This window comes from Papaver somniferum, chromosome 10 (assembly GCF_003573695.1).
Source record: "Papaver somniferum cultivar HN1 chromosome 10, ASM357369v1, whole genome shotgun sequence".
Lineage (NCBI taxonomy): Eukaryota > Viridiplantae > Streptophyta > Magnoliopsida > Ranunculales > Papaveraceae > Papaver > Papaver somniferum.
In genome coordinates, this window is record NC_039367.1 from 152,639,504 (window position 1) to 152,662,527 (window position 23,024).

General features: G+C 36.6%; 3 protein-coding genes across 5 annotated transcripts; 2 read left to right on the forward strand and 1 right to left on the reverse strand.

Annotated features, from left to right (window-relative positions):
* The first annotated feature begins 10,909 nt into the window (after positions 1-10,909).
* On the forward strand, positions 10,910-13,585 carry LOC113319418 (putative F-box protein At3g10430). 3 transcript variants are annotated; one of them, XR_003345445.1, is made up of 3 exons: positions 10,910-12,167; positions 13,112-13,185; positions 13,262-13,583. XR_003345445.1 is itself a non-coding variant. In XM_026567672.1 (2 exons), the coding sequence occupies exon 1, from the start codon at positions 10,989-10,991 to the stop codon at positions 12,132-12,134; it is 1,146 nt and encodes a 381-aa protein (XP_026423457.1). In that variant the 5' UTR covers positions 10,910-10,988; the 3' UTR covers positions 12,135-12,167; positions 13,262-13,585. The 3 variants fall into 3 exon arrangements, 2 of the variants coding, with proteins under 2 accessions (XP_026423457.1, XP_026423458.1); XM_026567672.1 differs by lacking the exon at positions 13,112-13,185 and having other exon boundaries at positions 13,262-13,585; XM_026567673.1 differs by lacking the exon at positions 13,112-13,185 and having other exon boundaries at positions 13,186-13,583.
* A 664-nt stretch (positions 13,586-14,249) lies between these two features.
* On the forward strand, positions 14,250-15,320 carry LOC113316560 (serine--tRNA ligase-like). Its single transcript, XM_026564719.1, has one exon. The coding sequence runs from the start codon at positions 14,250-14,252 to the stop codon at positions 15,318-15,320; it is 1,071 nt and encodes a 356-aa protein (XP_026420504.1).
* Positions 15,321-18,691: 3,371 nt separating this feature from the next.
* On the reverse strand, positions 18,692-21,743 carry LOC113316561 (GTP-binding protein SAR1A-like). Its single transcript, XM_026564720.1, has 4 exons — positions 21,703-21,743; positions 19,389-19,617; positions 19,152-19,283; positions 18,692-19,043 (listed from the first exon to the last, which is right to left on the reverse strand). Exons 1-4 carry the CDS (start codon positions 21,741-21,743, stop codon positions 18,723-18,725), a joined length of 723 nt encoding a protein of 240 aa, XP_026420505.1. The 3' UTR covers positions 18,692-18,722.
* Positions 21,744-23,024: the final 1,281 nt, after the last annotated feature.

Consider the following 23,024-nt stretch of genomic DNA (forward strand, 5'->3'; position numbering starts at 1 on the left):
TTACTTAATTTCATGTTGTCAACTCAACTCTATGGCAGGTTTGCCTTAGTTAGACTGGATTGCTTTTTTGTTGCCGCTTGATCTGTTTGCATTTGGATAATGTGATGCATACTTTGATAACATGTTTTTTTTCTTACACGTCAAATAAGTGTGCATGGAAGCAAAATTGAGTATGAGAGAGACTACTTTGTTCCTACCTCTTAGCAATCGATAGATTAGATGGGAATCCAAACTTGCACCTCCACATGGTATGTTAAGGTACAATCAACCTTTAATAATTATAGAACTGGAAGTTTAAATAGGAATCGAAACTAAATTTTGTCATCACTCATGGGTAAATTTTGCAAGAACAACAGAGTCAAGTAGGTAGAGTTATGTGTGCTAACGATCATGGGATGGGTGTCGACTCTGTCTGTAACTATAACCAAGATAATTGTTTGTCTTCAACAAATGACACTATTCCATCTGTATTGGAAAGATCAATTCTGTATAGGTAGTAGGTGCCCTGGAACAAGTTTTATGGTGGAATGGTTTTGTAGAATGATGTGTGGAATCCAAAGAAACGCTATTCAAAATAGCATGCTAATTAAGTCCATCAGATTCCAATTTGCATATCTTGTAGGGGCCGGTCATCCCTTGCTAATTCTCTTGCTCCGGCTGTTGTGCCCGTCCTAAAGTTTATTTACAATTTGTCATGAATGGGTGTCCAATTCCAATTTGTGTCTTTTGTGAACTTTAAAAATTGGATTTAATTTTGTTTTTCAACCTGAGGGTTAAAATTTGTATTCGGAAGAATATACAGTCAAAAGATTTAAGTAATGAATACTCTTTCACAACTACGATATAAAAGAAATGTATACTTTGAGAATCGTAGTGTGTTTTACAAATATGACCGAATACCATGTTTGTTTACTGATATATACTGAGGGATCCGTAGCCTGATCTACTGACAATACTGCAAATGAAGACCTCAATGTAAGTTGTATATTTGACCCATTTCCTTTGGCATATTGTGAAATTGGGTGAGCCCAAAATCCTGGCCCAACTCATTTTCTGAGCCCGCAATTTTTATGTCAATCTTGTTTCCATGGTATTAATTGCCTCGCGTTTTTAGGGGCCACTCAAAAGGATTTAGGGGCCATTAATTTATACCCATCCAAAGACTCTAGTTAAGGGGTACCCTATATGATATTGAAGTTACATAAATGCCCTTCTGGTAAAACCGTATAAAAACCAAATCAAAAAAAATTCTACTCATTTCAACTCTTCTTCTTCCAGTTTCATATCTTCCGATTGTGGAAGAAAAAAAAACTTTCCTCGTTCAACCGAAACATCGCCGCGAATCATAAAATCAAAACATCGTCGATTCGTTTATAAAACAATGGATAAGGGAAATGAAACCCACAGACCTAGAACCAAAAATGTTGCTCGGGGTATCGATCCAAAGATTGGGATTTTAGCAAGAAATAAAGAAATTCTTGCTGCAAATGAAGAAGAACGCGAAGAACGCGAAGAACAAGTACCCGGCAATGTAGTCGGTGGTGGCGATTCTGATAGTCAAACACTTCGTCAATTTCAAATGGCCCCAATTAGGTAAGAATCTATCATTTTTGGTGTTTATTTCGCTTTAATTCGTCGAATCGAGAAAAAAAATTTCTAGGGTTTTCGGTTATTTATCCAGATTCAGACGATATTCATGCTCATTTACTTCCGAATGTAGTCGTGTTCTTCATTTCTCAAGAACATCGACAGTATTCGGGAGAAAGATTTGATGATTATCTGCCGAATATTGGTGGTCATATCTTCCTGGATACAAACTGCTAATAATCGGTAGTTTAATGAATTTTCTGGCTACCGAATATATTTAAGTAGACACAGAGTATTCAGAAGAACACTCACTACCGAATGTATATATTGAAAAAATCTCAAAATTTCTGATATAGGAAAAATCCCATTTTGGGGCCATTCGGAAGACAATATAATGTTTTATACCTCCGATTGTGTAGGATAAAATTTTAGAGTTTCTGAACTCCAGTTGATGAATATTCGGTTGTAAACATGTTTAGTTATATTCCGATTGTTTTTCATTCGGAAAAAATATGTGTCTTCTTACTTCCGAATTTGTACATTCGGGTTATAGATGTGCACTTTGTCTTCCGATTGTGTAGGATGAAAAATTTACAGCTTCTGAACTCCAATTGATGCATATTCGGTTGTAAACATGTTTAGTTATATTTCGATTGTTTTGTATTTGGGAACAGTATGTGTCTTTTTACTTCCGAATGTGTTCATTCGGGTTATATTTCCATACTTTGTCTTCCGATTGTATAGTTTGTAAATATTGTTCCTTTCTTTGTTGTTTAGACAAAGTCGAGAAAGGAGGAAGAAAGTGACAGCTAGTGCTAGGAGGGAAAGGAGCGCCAAAGATAATTCAAGTGCTCAACAAAGCTTACAAGAACAAAGCAGTCAACAAGGAGTGCAACCAAGTGCTGAACAAAGTGTAGAACAACAAGGCAGTGAACAAGGGGTGCAACCAAGTGTTGAACAAGCCGCTCAACAAAGTGCAGAACCAACTGCTCCACAAGTTACACCCCACCATGAAATTGAACGAGTTGATCCAGTGCCAAGAGTAGAAGAAGAAGGACACCAAGTGTACCCAAAAATCCAAAAAAGGAAAAGATGGTGTAAAGAAGGATATTGCTAAGAAAAGCTATAGGTTACTGAACTCCAAACGACGCATATTCGGTAGGAAATTATCCATCTCTATTTCCGAATGTTTGGTATTCGGTGGTTAGGTACTTACTTTGTTTTCCGATTATATACAATCGGAAATATTCTTTTGATATTAGAACCGAATATACAGGACAGAAAAACTATAGGTTACTGGACTCCAAATGACGCATATTCGTTAGGAAATGATCCACCTCTATTTCCGAATGTTTGGTATTCGGTGGATAGGTATTCAGTTTTAGTTCCGATTATATATAATCGGAAATAAAGTTTGGAAATTACTACCGAATATACAGGCCAAAAAACTATAGGTTACTGAACTCCAAATGACGCATATTCGGTAGGAAATGATCCATCTCTATTTCCGAATGTTTGGTATTCGGCGGATAGGTATTCAGTTTTATTTCCGATTATATATAATCGGAAAATGAAGTTTGGAAATTACTACCGAATATACACAATCTGTTTACTAAAACTTGGTTTCTTATGTATATAGGCATGGATCTATGACCACTTCCCTATCCTGAAGTTGGCCGGAGAGAACCCGGGGTGGTGCAAAGGTACTCCTAGAGGAACAAAGTATATATTTGAAGACAACCGTTCTAGGACAAAAGAGCAGCAGTTGATTCGCATGAGGGATATTTTGGACCAATTGAAGGCCTCGGACGTATGCTTTGATCCATACAAGGAAGATCGATCCAGTGGGCATATAAATGTTCGGTCGGACTTGTCCCTTTATTTTGGACCGTTGTGGCACCCCACAGGATATGTGATGTATAACCCCTCTAGGGTGATGCGACAACACGGGTATATACAACAGCAACCTGTGGAGAAAATGGGGGATTACTACAAATTGAAGTTGGAGTTGTGCTCTTCTAGTGGTGATAATCTCACGATTGTTCACACAGGCCCACCTACTGTTCTTGATAACTGGGATAAGAGGAATGACTTCATTATCGACACTGGTAGACGAACCACCCGAGGTGATGAAAATTCTCCAGACTATATGAGTTGGTATAACAAGGTATCACATCCTTTGGTTATCCGTGAAATCAAATCCAACACTACTGCGGAGGGTTCAAGTTATAATTGTATCATCAATGACAAACCAGCTGGTTATGATAGACTGGTGCGTGTTCTTATATTTTTGTTCATTTTATATTATTCCTATAAATCTTAGGTAATTACCGTTTGATATTATGTCATTACGTATAAAAAACAGGTGAATAGGTTCAAGCGTGTTTCCAAAATGTTAACTGCATGCCTGAAGAGCGGAGATCCCGTGCCAGCTGAGAAGATCAAAGAGGCTAGAGATCTAGTTGATAATATGGATAACGAATATTATGCTTCCCAGTTTGGGGAGAAAGTCACGAAGACGCATCAGCCCAAGGTGGCAGTGTCAAAGACGGGTAAAAGAACTCGAGCTTCATCGAGCGCTGACGCTGCTCCAAATGAAGCTGCTCCAACTGAAGGTGCTCAAACCCGTGGTCGTGCAGGACTGGGAGGTAGTCACGGTCGTAAAGTAAAGAAGAGCAGATAAATGACAATGATTTTTATTGTACATTCGGAAATTTGTTTGGGTAACTAAGTTAGACAAGTTCAGATGACAATGATTTGTGTGGTATATTCGTAAGTTTTGGTAACTAATTTAACTTCCGACTATTTCAAAGACAAAATTTGAAAAGTATAAGTTTTTCCAAATTCTGATTTTTGGGCCATCGTACATTCGGAACTTTACAAAAAACCTATCCTCCGAATATCACAAGTTCAAAACAAACCACGCCATGGCTCCAGGTGGTTCCAAGGGACAATATTGAAGGTTAGACAGCCCATATTCGGAAGTTTTGGTAACTAATTTAACTTCCGATTATTTCAAAGACAAAATTTGAAAAGTATAAGTTTTTCCAAATTCTGATTTTTGGGCCATCGTACATTCGGAACTTTACAAAAAACCTATCCTCTGAATATTACAAGTTCAAAACAAACCACGACACGGCTCCAGGTGGTTCCAAGGGCCAATATTGAAGGTTAGACATCCCATATTCGGAAGTTTTGGTAACTAATTTAACTTCCGATTATTTCAAAGACAAAATTTGAAAAGTATAAGTTTTTCCAAATTCTGATTTTTGGGCCATCGTACATTCGGAACTTTACAAAAAACCTATCCTCCGAATATTACAAGTCCAAAACAAACCACGCCATGGCTCCAGGTGGTTCCAAGGGACAATATCGAAGGTTAGACAGCCCATATTCGGAAGTTTTGGTAACTAATTTAACTTCCGATTATTTCAAAGACAAAATTTGAAAAGTATAAGTTTTTCCAAATTCTGATTTTTGGGCCATCGTACATTCGGAACTTTACAAAAAACCTATCCTCCGAATATCACAAGTTCAAAACAAACCACGCCATGGCTCCAGGTGGTTCCAAGGGCCAATATTGAAGGTTAGACAGCCCATATTCGGAAGTTTTGGTAACTACTTTAACTTCTGATCAAAGAAAAAATTTGAAAAGTATAAGTTTTTCCAAATTCTGATTTTTGGGCCATCGTACATTCGGAACTTTACAAAAAACCTATCCTCCGAATATCACAAGTTCAAAACAAACCACGCCATGGATCCAGGTGGTTCCAAGGGCCAATATTGAAGGTTAGACAACCCATATTCGGAAGTTTTGGTAACTACTTTAACTTCTGATCAAAGACAAAATTTGAAAAGTATAAGTTTTTCCAAATTCTGATTTTTGGGCCATCGTACATTCGGAACTTTACAAAAAACCTATCCTCCGAATATTACAAGTTCAAAACAAACCACGCCATGGATTCAGGTGGTTCCAAGGGCCAATATTGAAGGTTAGACAGCCCATATTCGGAAGTTTTGGTAACTAATTTAACTTCCGATTATTTCAAAGACAAAATTTGAAAAGTATAAGTTTTTCCAAATTCTGATTTTTGGGCCATCGTACATTCGGAACTTTACAAAAAACCTATCCTCCGAATATCACAAGTTCAAAACAAACCACGCCATGGCTCCATGTGGTTCCAAGGGCCAATATTGAAGGTTAGACAGCCCATATTCGGAAGTTTTGGTAACTAATTTAACTTCCGATTATTTCAAAGACAAAATTTGAAAAGTATAAGTTTTTCCAAATTCTGATTTTTGGGCCATCGTACATTCGGAACTTTACAAAAAACCTATCATCCGAATATCACAAGTTCAAAACAAACCACGTCATGGCTTCAGGTGGTTCCAAGGGCCAATATTGAAGGTTAGACAGCGCATATTCGGAAGTTTTGGTAACTAATTTAACTTCCGATTATTTCAAAGACAAAATTTGAAAAGTATAAGTTTTTCCAAATTCTGATTTTTGGGCCATCGTACATTCGGAACTTTACAAAAAAATTATCCTTCGAATATTACAAGTTCAAAACAAACCACGCCATGGCTCCAGGTGGTTCCAAGGGCCAATATTGAAGGTTAGACAGCGCATATTCGGAAGTTTTGGTAACTAATTTAACTTCCGATTATTTCAAAGACAAAATTTGAAAAGTATAAGTTTTTCCAAATTCTGATTTTTGGGTCATCGTACATTCGGAACTTTACAAAAAAAATTATCCTCCGAATATTACAAGTTCAAAACAAACCACGCCATGGCTCCAGGTGGTTCCAAGGGCCAATATTGAAGGTTAGACAGCCCATATTCGGAAGTTTTGGTAACTAATTTAACTTCCGATTATTTCAAAGACAAAATTTGAAAAGTATAAGTTTTTCCAAATTCTGATTTTTGGGCCATCGTACATTCGGAACTTTACAAAAAACCTATCCTCCGAATATCACAAGTTCAAAATAAACCACGCCATGGCTCCAGGTGGTTCCAAGGGCCAATATTGAAGGTTAGACATCCCATATTCGGAAGTTTTGGTAACTAATTTAACTTCCGATTATTTCAAAGACAAAATTTGAAAAGTATAAGTTTTTCCAAATTCTGATTTTTGGGCCATCGTACATTCAGAACTTTACAAAAAAACCTATCCTCCGAATATTACAAGTTCAAAACAAACCACGCCATTGCTCCAGGTGGTTCCAAGGGCCAATATTGAAGGTTAGACAGCCCATATTCGGAAGTTTTGGTAACTAATTTAACTTCCGATTATTTCAAAGAGAAAATTTGAAAAGTATAAGTTTTTCCAAATTCTGATTTTTGGTCAATCGTACATTCGGAACTTTACAAAAAAACCTATCCTCCGAATATTACAAGTTCAAAACAAACCACTCCATGGCTCCAGGTGGTTCCAAGGGCCAATATTGAAGGTTAGACAACCCATATTCGGAAGTTTTGGTAACTAATTTAACTTCCGATTATTTCAAAGACAAAATTTGAAAAGTATAAGTTTTTCCAAATTCTGATTTTTGGGCCATCGTACATTCGGAACTTTACAAAAAAATTATCCTCCGAATACTACAAGTTCAAAACAAACCACGCCATGGCTCCAGGTGGTTCCAAGGGCCAATATTGAAGGTTAGACAGCCCATATTCGGAAGTTTTGGTAACTAATTTAACTTCCGATTATTTCAAAGACAAAATTTGAAAAGTATAAGTTTTTCCCAAATTCTGATTTTTGGGCCATCGTACATTCGGAACTTTACAAAAAAATTATCCTCCGAATATTACAAGTTCAAAACAAACCACGCCATGGCTCCAGGTGGTTCCAAGGGCCAATATTGAAGGTTAGACAGCCCATATTCGAAAGTTTTGGTAACTAATTTAACTTCCGATTATTTCAAAGACAAAATTTGAAAAGTATAAGTTTTTCCAAATTCTGATTTTTGGGCCATCGTACATTCGGAACTTTACAAAAAAATTATCCTTCGAATATTACAAGTTCAAAACAAACCACGCCATGGCTCCAGGTGGTTCCAAGGGCCAATATTGAAGGTTAGACAGCCCATATTCGGAAGTTTTGGTAACTAATTTAACTTCCGATTATTTCAAAGACAAAATTTGAAAAGTATAAGTTTTTCCAAATTCTGATTTTTGGGCCGTCGTACATTCGGAACTTTACAAAAAAAATTATTCTTCTAATATTACAAGTTCAAAACAAACCACGCCATGGCTCCAGGTGGTTCCAAGGGCCAATATTGAAGGTTAGACAGCCCATATTCGGAAGTTTTGGTAACTAATTTAACTTCCGATTATTTCAAAGACAAAATTTGAAAAGTATAAGTTTTTCCCAAATTCTGATTTTTGGGCCATCGTACATTCGGAACTTTACAAAAAAATTATCCTCTGAATATTACAAGTTCAAAACAAACCACGCCATGGCTCCAGGTGGTTCCAAGGGCCAATATTGAAGGTTAGACAGCCCATATTCGGAAGTTTTGGTAACTAATTTAACTTCCGATTATTTCAAAGACAAAATTTGAAAAGTATAAGTTTTTTCAAATTCTGATTTTTGGGCCATCGTACATTCGGAACTTTACAAAAAAATTATCCTTCGAATATTACAAGTTCAAAACAAACTACGCCATGGCTCCAGGTGGTTCCAAGGGCCAATATTGAAGGTTAGACAGCCCATATTCGGAAGTTTTGGTAACTAATTTAACTTCCGATTATTTCAAAGACAAAATTTGAAAAGTATAAGTTTTTCCAAATTCTGATTTTTGGGCCATCGTACATGCGGAACATTACAAAAAACCTATCCTTCGAATATTACAAGTTCAAAACAAACCACGCCACGGCTCCAGGTGGTTCCAAGGGCCAATATTGAAGGTTAGACAGCCCATATTCGGAAGTTTTGGTAACTAATTTAACTTCCGATTATTTCAAAGACAAAATTTGAAAAGTATAAGTTTTTCCAAATTCTGATTTTTGGGCCATCGTACATTCGGAACATTACAAAAAACCTATCCTTCGAATATTACAAGTTCAAAACAAACCACGCCACGGCTCCAGGTGGTTCCAAGGGCCAATATTGAAGGTTAGACAGCCCATATTCGGAAGTTTTGGTAACTAATTTAACTTCCGATTATTTCAAAGACAAAATTTGAAAAGTATAAGTTTTTCCAAATTCTGATTTTTTGGCCATCGTACATTCGGAACTTTACAAAAAACCTATCTTCCGAATATTACAAGTTCAAAACAAACCACGCCATGGCTCCAGGTGGTTCCAAAGGCCAATATTGAAGGTTAGACAGCCCATATTCGGATGTTTTGGTAACTAATTTAACTTTCGATTATTTCAAAGACAAAATTTGAAAAGTATAAGTTTTTCCAAATTCTGATTTTTGGGCCATCGTACATTCGGAACTTTACAAAAAAATTATCCTTCGAATATTACAAGTTCAAAACAAACCACGCCATGGCTCCAGGTGGTTCAAAGGGCCAATATTGAAGGTTAGACATCCCATATTCGGAAGTTTTGGTAACTAATTTAACTTCCGATTATTTCAAAGACAAAATTTGAAAAGTATAAGTTTTTCCAAATTCTGATTTTTTGGGCCATCGTACATTCAAAACTTTACAAAAAACCTATCCTCCGAATATTACAAGTTCAAAACAAACCACGCCATGGTTCCAGGTGGTTCCAAGGGCCAATATTGAAGGTTAGACAGCCCATATTCGGAAGTTTTGGTAACTAATTTAACTTCCGATTATTTCAAAGACAAAATTTGAAAAGTATAAGTTTGTCCAAATTCTGATTTTTGGGCCATCGTACATTCGGAACTTTACAAAAAAATTATCCTCCGAATATTACAAGTACAAAAAAAACTGTTTCCTGGAACCAAACAACACCATAATCGGAAAGAAAGTTGACTCATAACATAACCGAATATTACAATCGGTAGGTTCTTTAACAAAATAATCTACCGATTTCGTATAATCGGCTAGTTTTTATATTAATAATACTCCGATTACATCCATTACATAAAGTTCAAACGGCCTTTACCTTACAATTTCGTCAAAAGCACCTAAATCCATACTCCTAATTGACCATAAAAGTATTAAAACAGATCATAACTTCCAGTGACCATAGAAATTGTCCCTCTTGATTTTGTAGCATCCTTCATGTTCAAATCGTTTCCCGTAGAGGTCCACATACCGGCGATCCGCAATATTTCTCTGAAATTACGAATGAGTAACAAGTTAGTACTAACTTTTGTTAATGTGAGTTGGAGTTGCGGAGATACTTACTCGTTTTTCATACGTCCACCAAGGAAAAGCGTTCCTAACAAACCGTTCCTCATCTTCAAGTTTGTCAATCTCCTTATCGAGCGCATTCTTTCTCATCTTAATGTCATTGGATGATCTTCGAATTCGATTACCATCTAAGGCCTCAAATACCATTAAGATACGGTTCCATATCTGCTCTTCGGATTCCGATTTGTGGAACTTGTGAACACGATCATGAGCAGTTACCACAACCCACGCTCTATAAATAGCACAATCTTCTTCTTCGGCAAAAGCAATATCCATGTTTTTTGTTATGAAAATTAAAACTGAAGAGAGGAAAGAGTTTGGTGCAATTGGGGTGATAGATATGAGTTTCTTCATATAGTTTAGGGTCCAACGGCTCTTTTTGTTTTTCCCAAAAACTCCAACGGCTAATTTGACGAAAGTTGAATGTGGAGAAACCAATAATCGATAGGTATTGTATTTAGCATATCTACCGATTATGGTAGCTTTCAAAATTTGAATTTGGGGCAACTTATAATCGGTAGGTTTTGTAATATATTTAACTCCCGATTAACGCTGCATCAAAACACGAACCAAGTGGTTATGGCTGGCTGTGTACACTCCCGATTAATGAACACAAATCATTCTAATACTGCACCGACTATAATCGGAAGTCTGGGAAATATTTTGGCTTCCGATTGCAATCGGAGGATAACAATGTTATCATATCCTCCGAATATATAAGGGTAATTTCGCCATTACGAATTACGCGAGATAAGAGCTGGCTACATTTTCCCTTTGGGTGACCTTTTTTGTTTTATTATTGGCCCCTAAATCCTTTCGAGTGGCCCCTAAAAACGTGAGGATTAATTGGTGGAGAATCTTGTGAGTTAAGACAGAATCCTAAATTTGCTTTACATCCACCAGACAAGGACTAATTTGCTCGGCCAGATGCCATGTATAACAACAAACACCCGATATGTTTGGGCGAAATTAGTAAGTATTTGGGCTCCCAGCAACCAAAATTCCCAATTTCTCATTCAAACCCTAAGATTTTCTTCGCTGTGTAAATCCTTCTTCTTCTCTAATGAGGAATTTGATGAATCTCCCAACAGAAATTCAACTAGACATCATAACTCGTCTACCAACCGAAACCATTCTTGATTGCAAACTGGTCTGCAAATCATGGAGGATTCTTGTTTCTCATCGTCCATCATTTTATCAGATGTACTCATCTCATCTAAATAACTCCATTGATTCCGGTAAGTCAGGTTATCTTGTTTTTTCTGAGAATCGGAAACAGGTCTATTATCTTCAATATAATGACAACCATCATGATCAAACACCTAATCATAGTATTACAAGGTTCGATTTAACCCCTCCATTTACATCTTATCATTACAAGGTTCTTGGTTCGTTTAATGGGTTAGTCTGTCTTTATGGATACCAAAATTATTGTATTTGTAACCCCATGACCAGAGAATCTGTTATGCTTCCTAAATTCAAGAATGATGATCAGTACATTCATTATTCGAGTGGGTTTGGGTACCTTCCATTGACAAATGAGTATAAAGTTGTTGAATTTTATAAATTAGGGAGAGAACCTAATTTTGTCGAAGCTGCTGTGTACACTCTGGGCAGTGGGGAAGGGTGGAGAAATGTTGGGAGGTTTGATGGTACGGGTGAAGTTTGTGTTGAAGATAATGTGTCTGTCAATGGAGCGCTACATTGGGTGGATTATGTAGGAGGATGGATTTATATTTTTGATTTGACTGAGGAAAAGTTTCGCGAACATGTTTCACCACCTCCTTTGCCGCCAGACTTTATGTGGTATAATTTTTCTATAGGGGTTTACGGCGTGGATCTGTATTATGCTATCAGATATTTCTGTCGAAACACCGAGTGCTCTTGGACTGACATATGGTTACAGAACAAGAAGAACGATGATGAGCCATTGGGTTGGAGTAAAGAGTTTCATCTTCTTGAAAGTGAACCATTAGCCTTTACTAAGAGTGGCAGTGTTTTGTGTTTCAGTGATGGCTCTCTTGTTATTCATGATGCAATAGATTCAACCTCGGAACAGCTTATGGATTTTACTGCATTGAGACAGATATTCCCTCACAACAACACCTTAGTGTCATTGAGAGAATTAGGAGAAGTAGATATTCAAGTAATGAAGTCAGCTGAAGATGAGGAGACAAAAACCCCTGATTTGCCAACAAAGCATGGCTAGCAAGATAAGATCCCTGGAGACACTTATTACCTGGTAATCTTCGTTGAGCTTCTGAAGTAATATTATAGATATTTATATGGGTTTAACTTTGGATTGCATTCAACATTTTGATATTAACTTCATGAGTATCATTTAAAAGGTAATTGTCAATCTATTGTATGCTATATCGCTTTGTCGATGTCCAATTTGTTGCATGCTTGATCTTATTGCAGTTCTGTGATGTGATGCATACTTTAGTAACTTTTTTCTTTCTTTCTTATATACATTGAAGTCGACCAAGTGTGTGATAGCAAAATCGTGGAAAGTAAGTATATATGAGGAACTAGTTTCACTGTGAGACCTTAGGAGACTGAAATCCAACTGATTAACCAGTTCATATATCCACGGTGGTCATGTTTTATTCTCACACACTATCTTACAATGAGGACTTTTCCTATATGCGGCTTGACAATTCAGACCAAACCCTTCGATTGTAAATATTCCTTTGGATAGCTGAATAATTCCGAGCAGGATACTATTTGCTTGTGTAGTTGTATGGTGTTGGAGATGGATTTTAGGAATGTATTAGTGAATTAGAAAACTCGCTTTACTTGTTGAACTTGTCAACCTATTGCAGACATCAGCTTTTAGCTTCGAGTAAATGTGTAACTATTGAGTTTTCTTTTGGTTCAGTGCTTTGCAACACCATTTTGATACTTTGCGATCCAGAATAACTTTTACATTATCAAACTCCTTAGTTACTATTACTATCTTTTCTCGGTAACTTTTGTATTATCTCAATAGAAATATAAATGAAGCATATATTGCTAAAATGTGAAGTATTATCTCCTCAGAATTGCTTTTGCTTCTTTTTGCAATGGTTATTGGGTACATCTTTTTTGAAGTGCTTTGGTACCCATTTGCTTGTATTAGGGAAGGAGTTAGCATATTCAGACTGTAGGCATAAATTGGCTAATTCACTGCAGTGCGGTATTTAGGTGCTTTACTTCTGGGTTTCCATTTTAGTTGACGAGGCTCTTCGGATTATTGATAAAACGATCTTTTTCTTCAGGTCAAATTCGATTTCTTTCTCCAGATGTAATCACCGAGTTCATACTAACGGCACAGTATTATGTTGTTTTCTACAGCATTCCTTGTCATACCGACTCATTCTGGAAAGAACTTGATTCTTTGAAGTACCCTTGGAAGAAAAGGCAGGAGTTCAAGGCCAAGGATGCCGGTATCGCCACTTTCTGGAATGTTTCTGCTGGTTGTGATTGCAAACATTCCAGGAAGAGGATTTACTTGTACTGCTGACTATGTCTGATAAACATACCCCACCACCAAGTGTTTCAAAACAATTTTCCAATCCTCATTATTTTCTGGATTTATGTCTTCATTTTTTTCTATAGAGTTCCACCTTTCAAGTCATTCCATGAATCAATCTGAGACGCTTAAAAGTGTTGATTGCGTCTGCTTGTGCTGGTGTTATGCTGTCAGTTTCCTATTTTAGTGTTCTCTGTTAGCAAATCCTGAATTTTTCTACCAAGTTTAGTGAATCAAATTTATGTTTATGCACTCTTTTCCTTCTCCTTTCAAATGGCTATTTTGCATACATTAATTCCAGACATCGATGTTCTTTTGGTTGCGGTGTATACTCTTGGCAGTGGCAATGGGTGGAGAAGTGTTGGGAGGTTGGATGTTGACCGTTTCCTGAATGAAGTTCATGATGCACGCGGTATTTTTGTGAACGGAGTGCTGTATTTTTTGAGGATTAGGAAGGTGTTGGCCTTCAATTTGACTGAGGAGAAGTTTTGTGAACATCCTTCGCAACCTCCTTCTCCACCACCTAGTTTGCGGTGCAATGACTATACTGTAGGGGTTTTGGGTGGCGATCTATGAGGGTGGTGATAGACTCTCTAAACACACATGTTTGGACATATGGCTACGGAGAAAGAACAATAGTAACATTCCTGCGATAAAACAGCTTCAACCATGAAGCAACTTATGAATTTTAGTCGGCGGAGAGTAAGTGTTGAGATATTCTGTAGTTGGTTGATTTCACAATTTAGTTCTCTAATTGTTTCTTAAGATAGATGATTTCTTTATTTAAGGTTGTTGGAGAAAGCAGCAAAAATGTTAGATGTCAATCTCTTCAGAGAAGAAAAAGGAGGCAACCCAAAAATCATCCGTGAATCTCAACGTCGTAGATTTGCAAGTGTTGAACTCGTCGATGAGGTTATACACCTTGATAAAGAATGGCGTCAACGTCAATTCGAGTTGGATAACTTGAGGAAAGATCTGAATAAGATCAATAAACAAGTTTGGAAACTTATGAATTCTGGTGAAGATGCTACTGGAAAGATTAAAAGCTCAGAGGAGTGTAAACAGTCAAAAGCAGCAAAAGATGCTCAAGTACAAGAAGCAAAAGATTTGTTGTATTCTAAGTTATATTTGATTGGTAACTTAGTTCATGATTCTGTTCCTATTGACAATGATGAGGCTAATAATTTGGTAGTCCGAACATGGGGAGTGAAAAGGACAGAACCTAAGTTGAAAAATCATGTTCAACTTGTTGAGCTTCTTGGAATTGCTGATCTCAAGAAAGATGCTAATGTTGCTGGAGGAAGAGGTTTCTACTTGAAAGGAGTTGGGGTACTTCTCAATCAGGCACTTACCAGTTTTGGTTTCGCATTCTTGGGAAAGCGAAACTATACCCTCCTACAAACTCCATTCTTCATGAGAAAAGATATAATGGCAAAATGTGCTCAACTAGACCAATTTGACGAAGAACTTTGCAAAGTCACTGGTGAGGGAGATGATAAGTATCTGATTGCCACAGCTGAACAGCCACTGTGTGCATGTCATCTAGATGATTGGATCCATCCTACACAACTGCCAATAAGATATGCAGGATACTCTACTTGTTTCTGCAAAGAAGCTGGTTCACATGGTCGAGATACTTTAGGTATTTTTCGAGTTCATCAATTTGAGAAGGTAGAACAGTTCTGCATGACCTCTCCAAATGCTACCGACTCCTGGGAAATGCATGAGGAAATGATTAGAAACTCTGAGGACTTATATAAGGAGCTAAACTTGCCCTATCAAGTTGTTTCCATTGTTTCGGGTGCTTTGAATGATGCAGCTGCTCCTATGAGGGATTATTTGGCTAAATCCACTAAAATCCACAAGATTTTCCGAGTTTGAAGCTATTGAATCCTAAATCCCGAGAGACCTATAGTCAGAAGCATAAAACACCGCCACCCTTGGTAAAGGCTAATGATTCTCTCCCAGGAATAGTGAACACTTTACTCGAACCCGATGGCTCATGTGCTCACTCAAGTCAGGAATATTGTTCTACTTTTTCAGTAACCATATATCATAACTTGAGTGTTTGGTGATTCGATGGCGATATCTGATAGCACAGTATAAAACCCCACCCAACTCCCCATAATCTCTATCAGATACTGAAAGCATAACATATTGTTTGGTCATGAGTCCACTCATAACTCATGGGGTTACAAATATAAACAGGATGAGCTCTGTATCCACAAGGACAGACTAAACCATTAAACGAACCAAAAAAGGTATAGTGAAATTCAAATAGATGGGTGAAATTGATTCTTTTAATGCTATCAATAGGTGTTTCATCATTATTCTCATTATACTCAAAATAGTAAAGATGTTATTCATATTAGGAAAACAATGGGTTTCCTATTTTATACCCGTTTACAAGAACTTGACTACTTGAGCGTATATATAAGGAGTTAATAAGACAGACAAACTCCTAAGTCCAAACACTTAACTTTCCTCTCTATTCCTAACTTTTTTCAAACCCTAAAATTTTCTGCTGCAATTTTTCTGCGTGTAAATATATCCTTCTTCTTTAATGAGGAATTTCAACAATCTCCCAAGAGACATTCTACTAGACATTATCACTCGTTTACCAACTGAATCCCTTCTGGGCTGCAAATTAATCTGTAAACCATGGAGAAATCTGGTTTCCCACCATCCATCGTTCTCAATTGCACCTAACTCATCTCAGTCATTCTGCTGCTGCTAAGTTAAGTTTTCTTGTTAGAGCTGGAAAAAGACTTTACTATTTTGATCAGAACAAAAAAGAACGACTTTACTATTTTGAGTATAATGAGAATAATGGTGTGACTTGTATCAAAAGGATCAACTTAACCCCTCCGTTTGCATCTTATTGGGCTCTTGTTTCGTTTAATGGTTTAGTCTGTATATATGGATCGCTAGATTCTTCGTATTGTATTTGTAACCCCGTGACCAGAGAATATGTTATTCTTCCTAGGAGTATGAGAGACTGTGATGATCAATATCGTTATAGTTCAAGCGGATTTGGTTACCTCCCTTCAACTAATGAGTATAAAGGTGTTGAATTATATAAGTTAAGGAAAGACCCTAATATCCTTTTGGTTTCGGTGTATACTCTTGGCCGTGGTAATGGGTGGAGAACTGTACATGTTGGGAGGTTGGATACTGAATCTTCCATAACAGTTTATGGCGTACGTGCTGTCTTTGTGAATGGCGCCCTACATTGGAAAGATAAAATTGGAGGAAGGGTTTTGCCCTTTGATTTAGCTGATCAGAAATTTAGTAAAGATCTTTCACCGCCTTTGCCACCAGACAGAAGCTGTTATGATTATAATTATACTATAGGGGAGTTGGGCGGGGTTTTATATTATGCTATCAGATGTGACAGTCGAATCGATTATGGCATATGGCTACTGAAAGAAAAGAAGAATATTCCTGACATTAAAGAGCTGGGGGAGCATGAACCATTCGGTTGGAGTAAAAAAATTCGCCTTCGCCGAAGAGAACCAATTGCCTTCACCAAGAGTGGTTCTGTTTTGTGTTTCGATGATACCTCTGTGGCCAATTATGATGCATTAGCTTCCAGCTTGAAAAAGCTTCTGCATCTTAGTGCAATTTTTCAAATATTTCCTCATAAGAGCACCTTAGTGTCATTGAAAGAAGTAGGAGAAGAAGGTATAAAAATTATGGGTCCAGCTGAAATTAAGGAGGCATAAAAGCTGTGATTCGTCGACAAAGCAGTTTGCAAGTTGAGGACCTTGGATACACCTATTAACTGGTAATCTTTATTGAGCTTCTGAAGTTGAGAACTTTGTATGGGTTTCAACATGAGATTTGATAAACCTTTTCATTATCCCAATGAGTACTGTTTGAAGTTTACTGTTAGTCTGTTTTGTATCACCAGTCTCAACTTTATGGCACTTTTTGTTTTTGTTTTTGTCTTCTTTTTTGTTTTAGTTAAACTATATTGCTTTGTTAGTATTTAGTTCGTTGCCCACTTGAGCTGAATGCAGTTGGAGGATATGATGCGTACTTATCTAACTTGTTTCGTTCTTATACATTGGAGTCGAATAAGTATATGGAAGCAAGATCGTGGAAAGTGAGAGCTTTCCATGAATGTGTACTCAGTTTATTTGTTCTTACTTCTTTGCGCAGACGGTGGATAATTTGAGGATCCAAGGACCTTCGCTTGTGATGTTAAGAGCTGGCGGTCAATCACTTTCAGCGCACAGAATTGGATGCTTGGATAGGAAATAGCACAAAATCAACTAGGCAGAGTTCTGTGTGATAGCGATCATGATTTTGTTTCAACTCTCTCGTTAGTTAACTATCACCAAGCTAATTGCTTGTCTTCAAATAATGCTAAGTGTGGCTAGGTACCTTTACACACTACTACTACAACTACCGTATGTAATGTTTTCTCAGAATCATCAGACGCAGGACAGTGATTCTGTTGGCAACCAAGATTTTCCCAACTTCTTCCGGGTGAATGAGTTTTCTTCTAATTTTAGTTATCCACATATTGCAATCCTACATCCTCAACTTTACGTTTAACTCTGAGTCGGCTAGATTTCAATTTGCATCATTTTGGAAGGATGTGTTTATTTACCATGTCGGGTGGGTTGCGTCTCCGCATGCTGGCAGCCGGTGTAAAAACTTCGCGGCATATATGGAGAGACCTATCGTTACGCGATACTATCTCTGCTCGACCTGGTACTTGCTACTGGACAAGAGCTTTGGTTTTGGTTTTGGTTTTGGTTTTGGTGTTTATTTACCATGTCGTAGCTGCTATCCTTTCTAGAGTTAAGTTCTGTCTTGATTACTTGCAAATTGTCCTGCACTTCTATTGTGCCTGCCGTTCTAAGTTTGTTTGCCAATTATCATGAAAGGTCCAATTCAAATCTGTGTTTTTTTAATTTAGAACTTCTGAATTTTCCCTTAGTTTTAGATTTATCATTTCTTTTTACCACTTGAAGCCTCTCTCTGAATTGTATTTGGAAGCACATAATGTGTATGCTTTACCTTCTGGTTCGATGATGGATTATTGATGATGAGAAACACGATTTCACATAATTGTATTCGCGAAGGAAATTCTTGATTTCGTCTTTGTGAATGATAATAAGCTAGATTCAAAATTCTTGATTTTGCATAAAAATATATTACTAACAGAGGAAGACTTTTTTTATTATTTCAATAACTACAATATATATGCAGCAAAAAGAAATAACATGATAATCGCACTTTTCTAAGTCATACGACTGGAAGTATATTCTTCTACTTGATATACTGAGAGATCCATTGCAATCCTTGCCCATAACCTGATTGACTGACAATACTGCACATGAAGACCTCAAGAGGTCGTATATTTGAGTTCCCAAGATTTACAGTTCCTTTGCCTGTTGTAGAATTGGTGAGACCAAATTCATGCTGCAAATTCTCTTCCGAAACTGCAGTGTATTTGTCAATCTTGTTTCCCAACACAAGGAACGGTACAGTTGCTAAAGCATCATCTAAGAGGAGATGGGCTAGTTCCCTTCTCGATTCTGCGAACCTCTCCTGGTCGGATGCATCAATCAGATACACCACCGCATCCATCTGCGGCATGTAAACAAAGCTTATTTTGTTTGTGCGAGAGAAGATTTTCTTTTTAACTAATTCAAGCAAAAGTTAGGTGCAGATAAGCGGCAGATGTTTCTGACTTACCTTGGCGTAGTAATCTTTCCAAACTCTACGTGCAATTTGATGTCCGCCCAAATCGAAAACCTTGAACGCGATCTTTCCAATGGTTAACTCCTCTGATGTTGGATGGAGTGTAGGTTGATGTTGAACTAATTTCTGTCATATTCATAGATTCTTAGTCAATTCTCAATATACAGAGAAAACGCATTAGAGAATTACACTATGAACACAACAAGGTAAAAAAAGAAAAGAAAAACAAACCTCGTTTTTCAACATCTGAAGTAACGTTGTCTTCCCATAATTATCAAGTCCTAAGAACAGGACCTTTGCTTCTTTATGCCATAACCCAAGTGATGCAAGAACTCCATAGAACCAATTAATGAATATTTTGAGCAAGGGATATTGTGGAAAGAACTGATTGAGTAACGAGACTATAAATTCAAGAATTTTAAGATGATTATTGGGATAGTTTTGGTTAAACTCGAAAATACTTGATATTTAAACTAACACAAACTAATCCTAATGGAGTGCTTAGTTCACACCGACGATATAACGAGCTCCTATTGGTCCTATTTGTTGGCAGGTGCCTATGAGCCTTTATTGACGGTATTGACTCTATTGAGGAAGAAAAGTCGGTGTGGCGGCCTCTTGTCCAGCTGGCTATTTTAGGCATTATAAAACTGACACGACATGATGTTAGGCACGGGCACTGTAAAGCGACAAAAAATGTCACAGACTCACAATTACATCCAAAGCACGAAAGCACAATGGACATCAGCACTCGTGCCTTCCGCTATATTCACAACATAATCTTGGCCTCTCTAATTTACACATATACAGTCCAACCTCGATAAATAAATGCTCTCGGACCAAGAAAAAATATTTGTTTAGCGGGGTTATTTATTTATCGATAAATGAATATTTATTCATTTATCGATAAACCAATATTTTTTCATTTAGACAATATTTTCTTAATTAAGAAGTTCAATTGTATAGGAGAAAATGTACAAGTATACCTAGGAAATATTGGTCAAAATTCTTATCAATAATTCAATTAACATTCATTTTCTTTTGAATTAACTGGTGTCATTTCTAATTTACGTTTTAGAAATTTGTTGGACGTCGAACATCTTTTGAACTATCCTAACGAGAATGATGCAGTTATGGTGTCTCCAATAGACGAAGAAATTATTGAGTCAGTAATGAATAATGAGAATGATTCTGAACCAGATGATAGTAGCGTTGTACCAAATGTGTCATCTAAAGATGCTTTTCAAGCGATGGTCACATTAAAAAATTACTTGCTACAACACGAGCAAAATATTCCAGATATTGTGCAAGCATTGCAAAAAATTAAGGATACAGTGCATTTTGATTTGGGTGGAAGAAAAAGACAATCAACCATAGATGATTTTTTTTGAGTTCATTCCTACATATATTTTTATGTAAAATTTTCTGATATGTATTTTGGTTTATTTATATATATATTTTTTTTATATATAATTCAGTGATTAGTCGTTTATATTTCTATAGGGCCTTTAAGGATCCAATTTTTTTTATTCATTAATGAATTAAAAGAGGTTATTCATTTATCACCTTGGCCCAAATCGGGACCGGAGAAAATTATTCATTTGGGAGGTTATTCATTTATCGAACATTCATTTATCGAGGTTCGATTGTACTTCCAAATCTGATCTTTTTACAAGAATAGATTTAATTCCACATATTCAAATTTATAAGTTTTTATTATCTTATTTTTTTAATTCAGGACTGAAGATAGTTGAGAAATTAAACTACTCTTATTATTTTATTATTAATGCTGGACGAAAGATAATTAAGAAATTAAACTACGTTTTTTTAATAGGAAAGAAGATAATTAAGAAATTAAACTAGATTTACATAAGAGGAGTATTTCATGAGATCTCCAAACTCGTGAGCGGTGACTCGATCCGCTGAACTCCTACTTGAGAGTCAGACTCTTGGACAATTGGGATATCCTATGATGATCCTAAGAACCTGGACTTGCAATCTAAGTTATTCTAAAATTAAACAATTTCTTAACAATATATAAATAAATTCTAAAAATAAGAATTACCTAAAATAATAATAATTAATATTAAATTTGATGGATGTCTTACATCACGCCTGTCATCTTGAAAAGAATTAGTCTCGAATCAACAATATACTAAAGAACATACGCTACATCAGATGTTGGCGCATGAAAATAGTTGCCCCTCAGTAGGACTACGGAGCCTCCAGAGGTAGGGACCCATTATGAAAATAGAGATTTGGGGACTAAGGCCCAAGTCCAATAGAGGATGTCCATGAAATATTAAGGATAAGGAAAGGATTAAGGAGAAACTAAAGGGTATATAAAGGAGATTGGCAACAACGGTAAATAAGGAGATCGATCCCAATGACATGTGGCACAATGTCATGATAGGAAGGGATTTTGGGAAAAGCCTATAAAAGAAAGGACATAGTACAATGGAAAGCAAGATTCCTCTGATGTCATACTAGGAAAAGGTGTAGTCATTGTTGTGGCTAGGACGTGTAGGACCTATATCATCTTTACCTTTCAACATCAGGCTCGCCATCTTGAAAAAAAGTTGTCATCGAGTTCTGCAGATATTACAAACGACTCGTCCAACAAAAAATATACTATGAGTTTGTAAATGTCCAACAAACGACTCGTACAATAGAGCACCATAACATAGATCGTCGAACACAAAGACTGACGCGACATAGGTAATAATTGGAGTAATAATTATCTCACGGTATTTTTGACCAACAAAAATATTCTTACTTAATAATCGATCTTCAAGAACAGAAATATTAAACGACTCACCAGAAGATATTAATGTCTTATGTGTTAATTTTGGCGAAACTTCATACGTCAACACTATCCGGGAAAATAATTTTTTGATTACTAGCGACATGACAATTTGGATCTGCTTCACATCACGAGATTGAGGACCATCATTGTGATTCTCGATTATTGTTTCAATTCGATAAGATTGATTCAATAAATTCTAGTTGACACTGGGTTGCGGCTTGAGATTGTGCAGGTTGACATTATATTACGGCTTGATAATCTGCAAGTTTACGTTGGGACTCTATAATAACATGTACAATATCATCACGGCTAGTAAGATCATCTTTCCCATTACCGGTCATGATGAAAAAAAATTAAAATTGGACGTGAATATTGAAGGAAAACTGGAAAGGTGAGAACCGAAACTTATAAAAGTGTAATCAAAGGATTGGGCCTAGCTAGGTACTATTGGGCTTGGTACGTTCAGTGGGCCTACGACTCTACTGATCAAAATAAGAAACTTGTTTTGAGGCATACTGAATTTTTTTAGGCATACTAGATAATGTTAAAATAGGGTCACTAAATAAAAAACAACATCACCCCTCATCCATCCTTTTTGATAATGGCATAATTACCCTGCATAACTAGTGTTAATGATTATGATTAGATTTGATTAATTAGGAATTTTAAGGATTGATTAAAAATTAAATTATTAGTGGTAAATTAGTAGAGAAATCGAATTTATGTGAGAGAGTTGGGATTTTTGAGAGGAAGAAAAAGAAGAAGTGAAAAAAACGTGGGTTTTGAGATTTTGGTGATTAGAAGTGACCAAAATGTGTGATTCAAATCAGAGGTAGACTTTTATACGAGGTTTAATGTCCTTCTTATAAGTTGAATCCGTCAAAAAATTGAATTTTTAAAACCCAAATCTACTGACCAGATGAACGGTTCGGCTGATAACTAGCTGAACCTGTGTTTTTTGAAAATATACCTACGTTCGGCTAACAACATGTCCGCCGAACCTAGGTATATTCAAAATACAGAGGTTCGGCTGACAAGTTACCAACCGAACTTCACTCTCT

Bases quoted from the DNA above. Each gene is read 5' to 3' on its own strand.
- LOC113319418 (XM_026567672.1), top strand. From the start codon at position 10,989: ATGAGGAATTTGATGAATCTCCCAACAGAAATTCAACTAGACATCATA.
- LOC113316561 (XM_026564720.1), bottom strand. From the start codon at position 21,743: ATGACAACTTTTTTTCAAGATGGCGAGCCTGATGTTGAAAG. The intron at 19,618-21,702 runs GTAAAGATGATA...TTAAATATCAAG, and splicing joins GGCGAGCCTGATGTTGAAAG to TATTTTCGAGTTTAACCAAA. The intron at 19,284-19,388 runs GTTTGTTTTTCT...TGAATATGACAG, and splicing joins TTCAGATGTTGAAAAACGAG to AAATTAGTTCAACATCAACC.
- LOC113316560 (XM_026564719.1), top strand. From the start codon at position 14,250: ATGTTAGATGTCAATCTCTTCAGAGAAGAAAAAGGAGGCAACCCAAAA.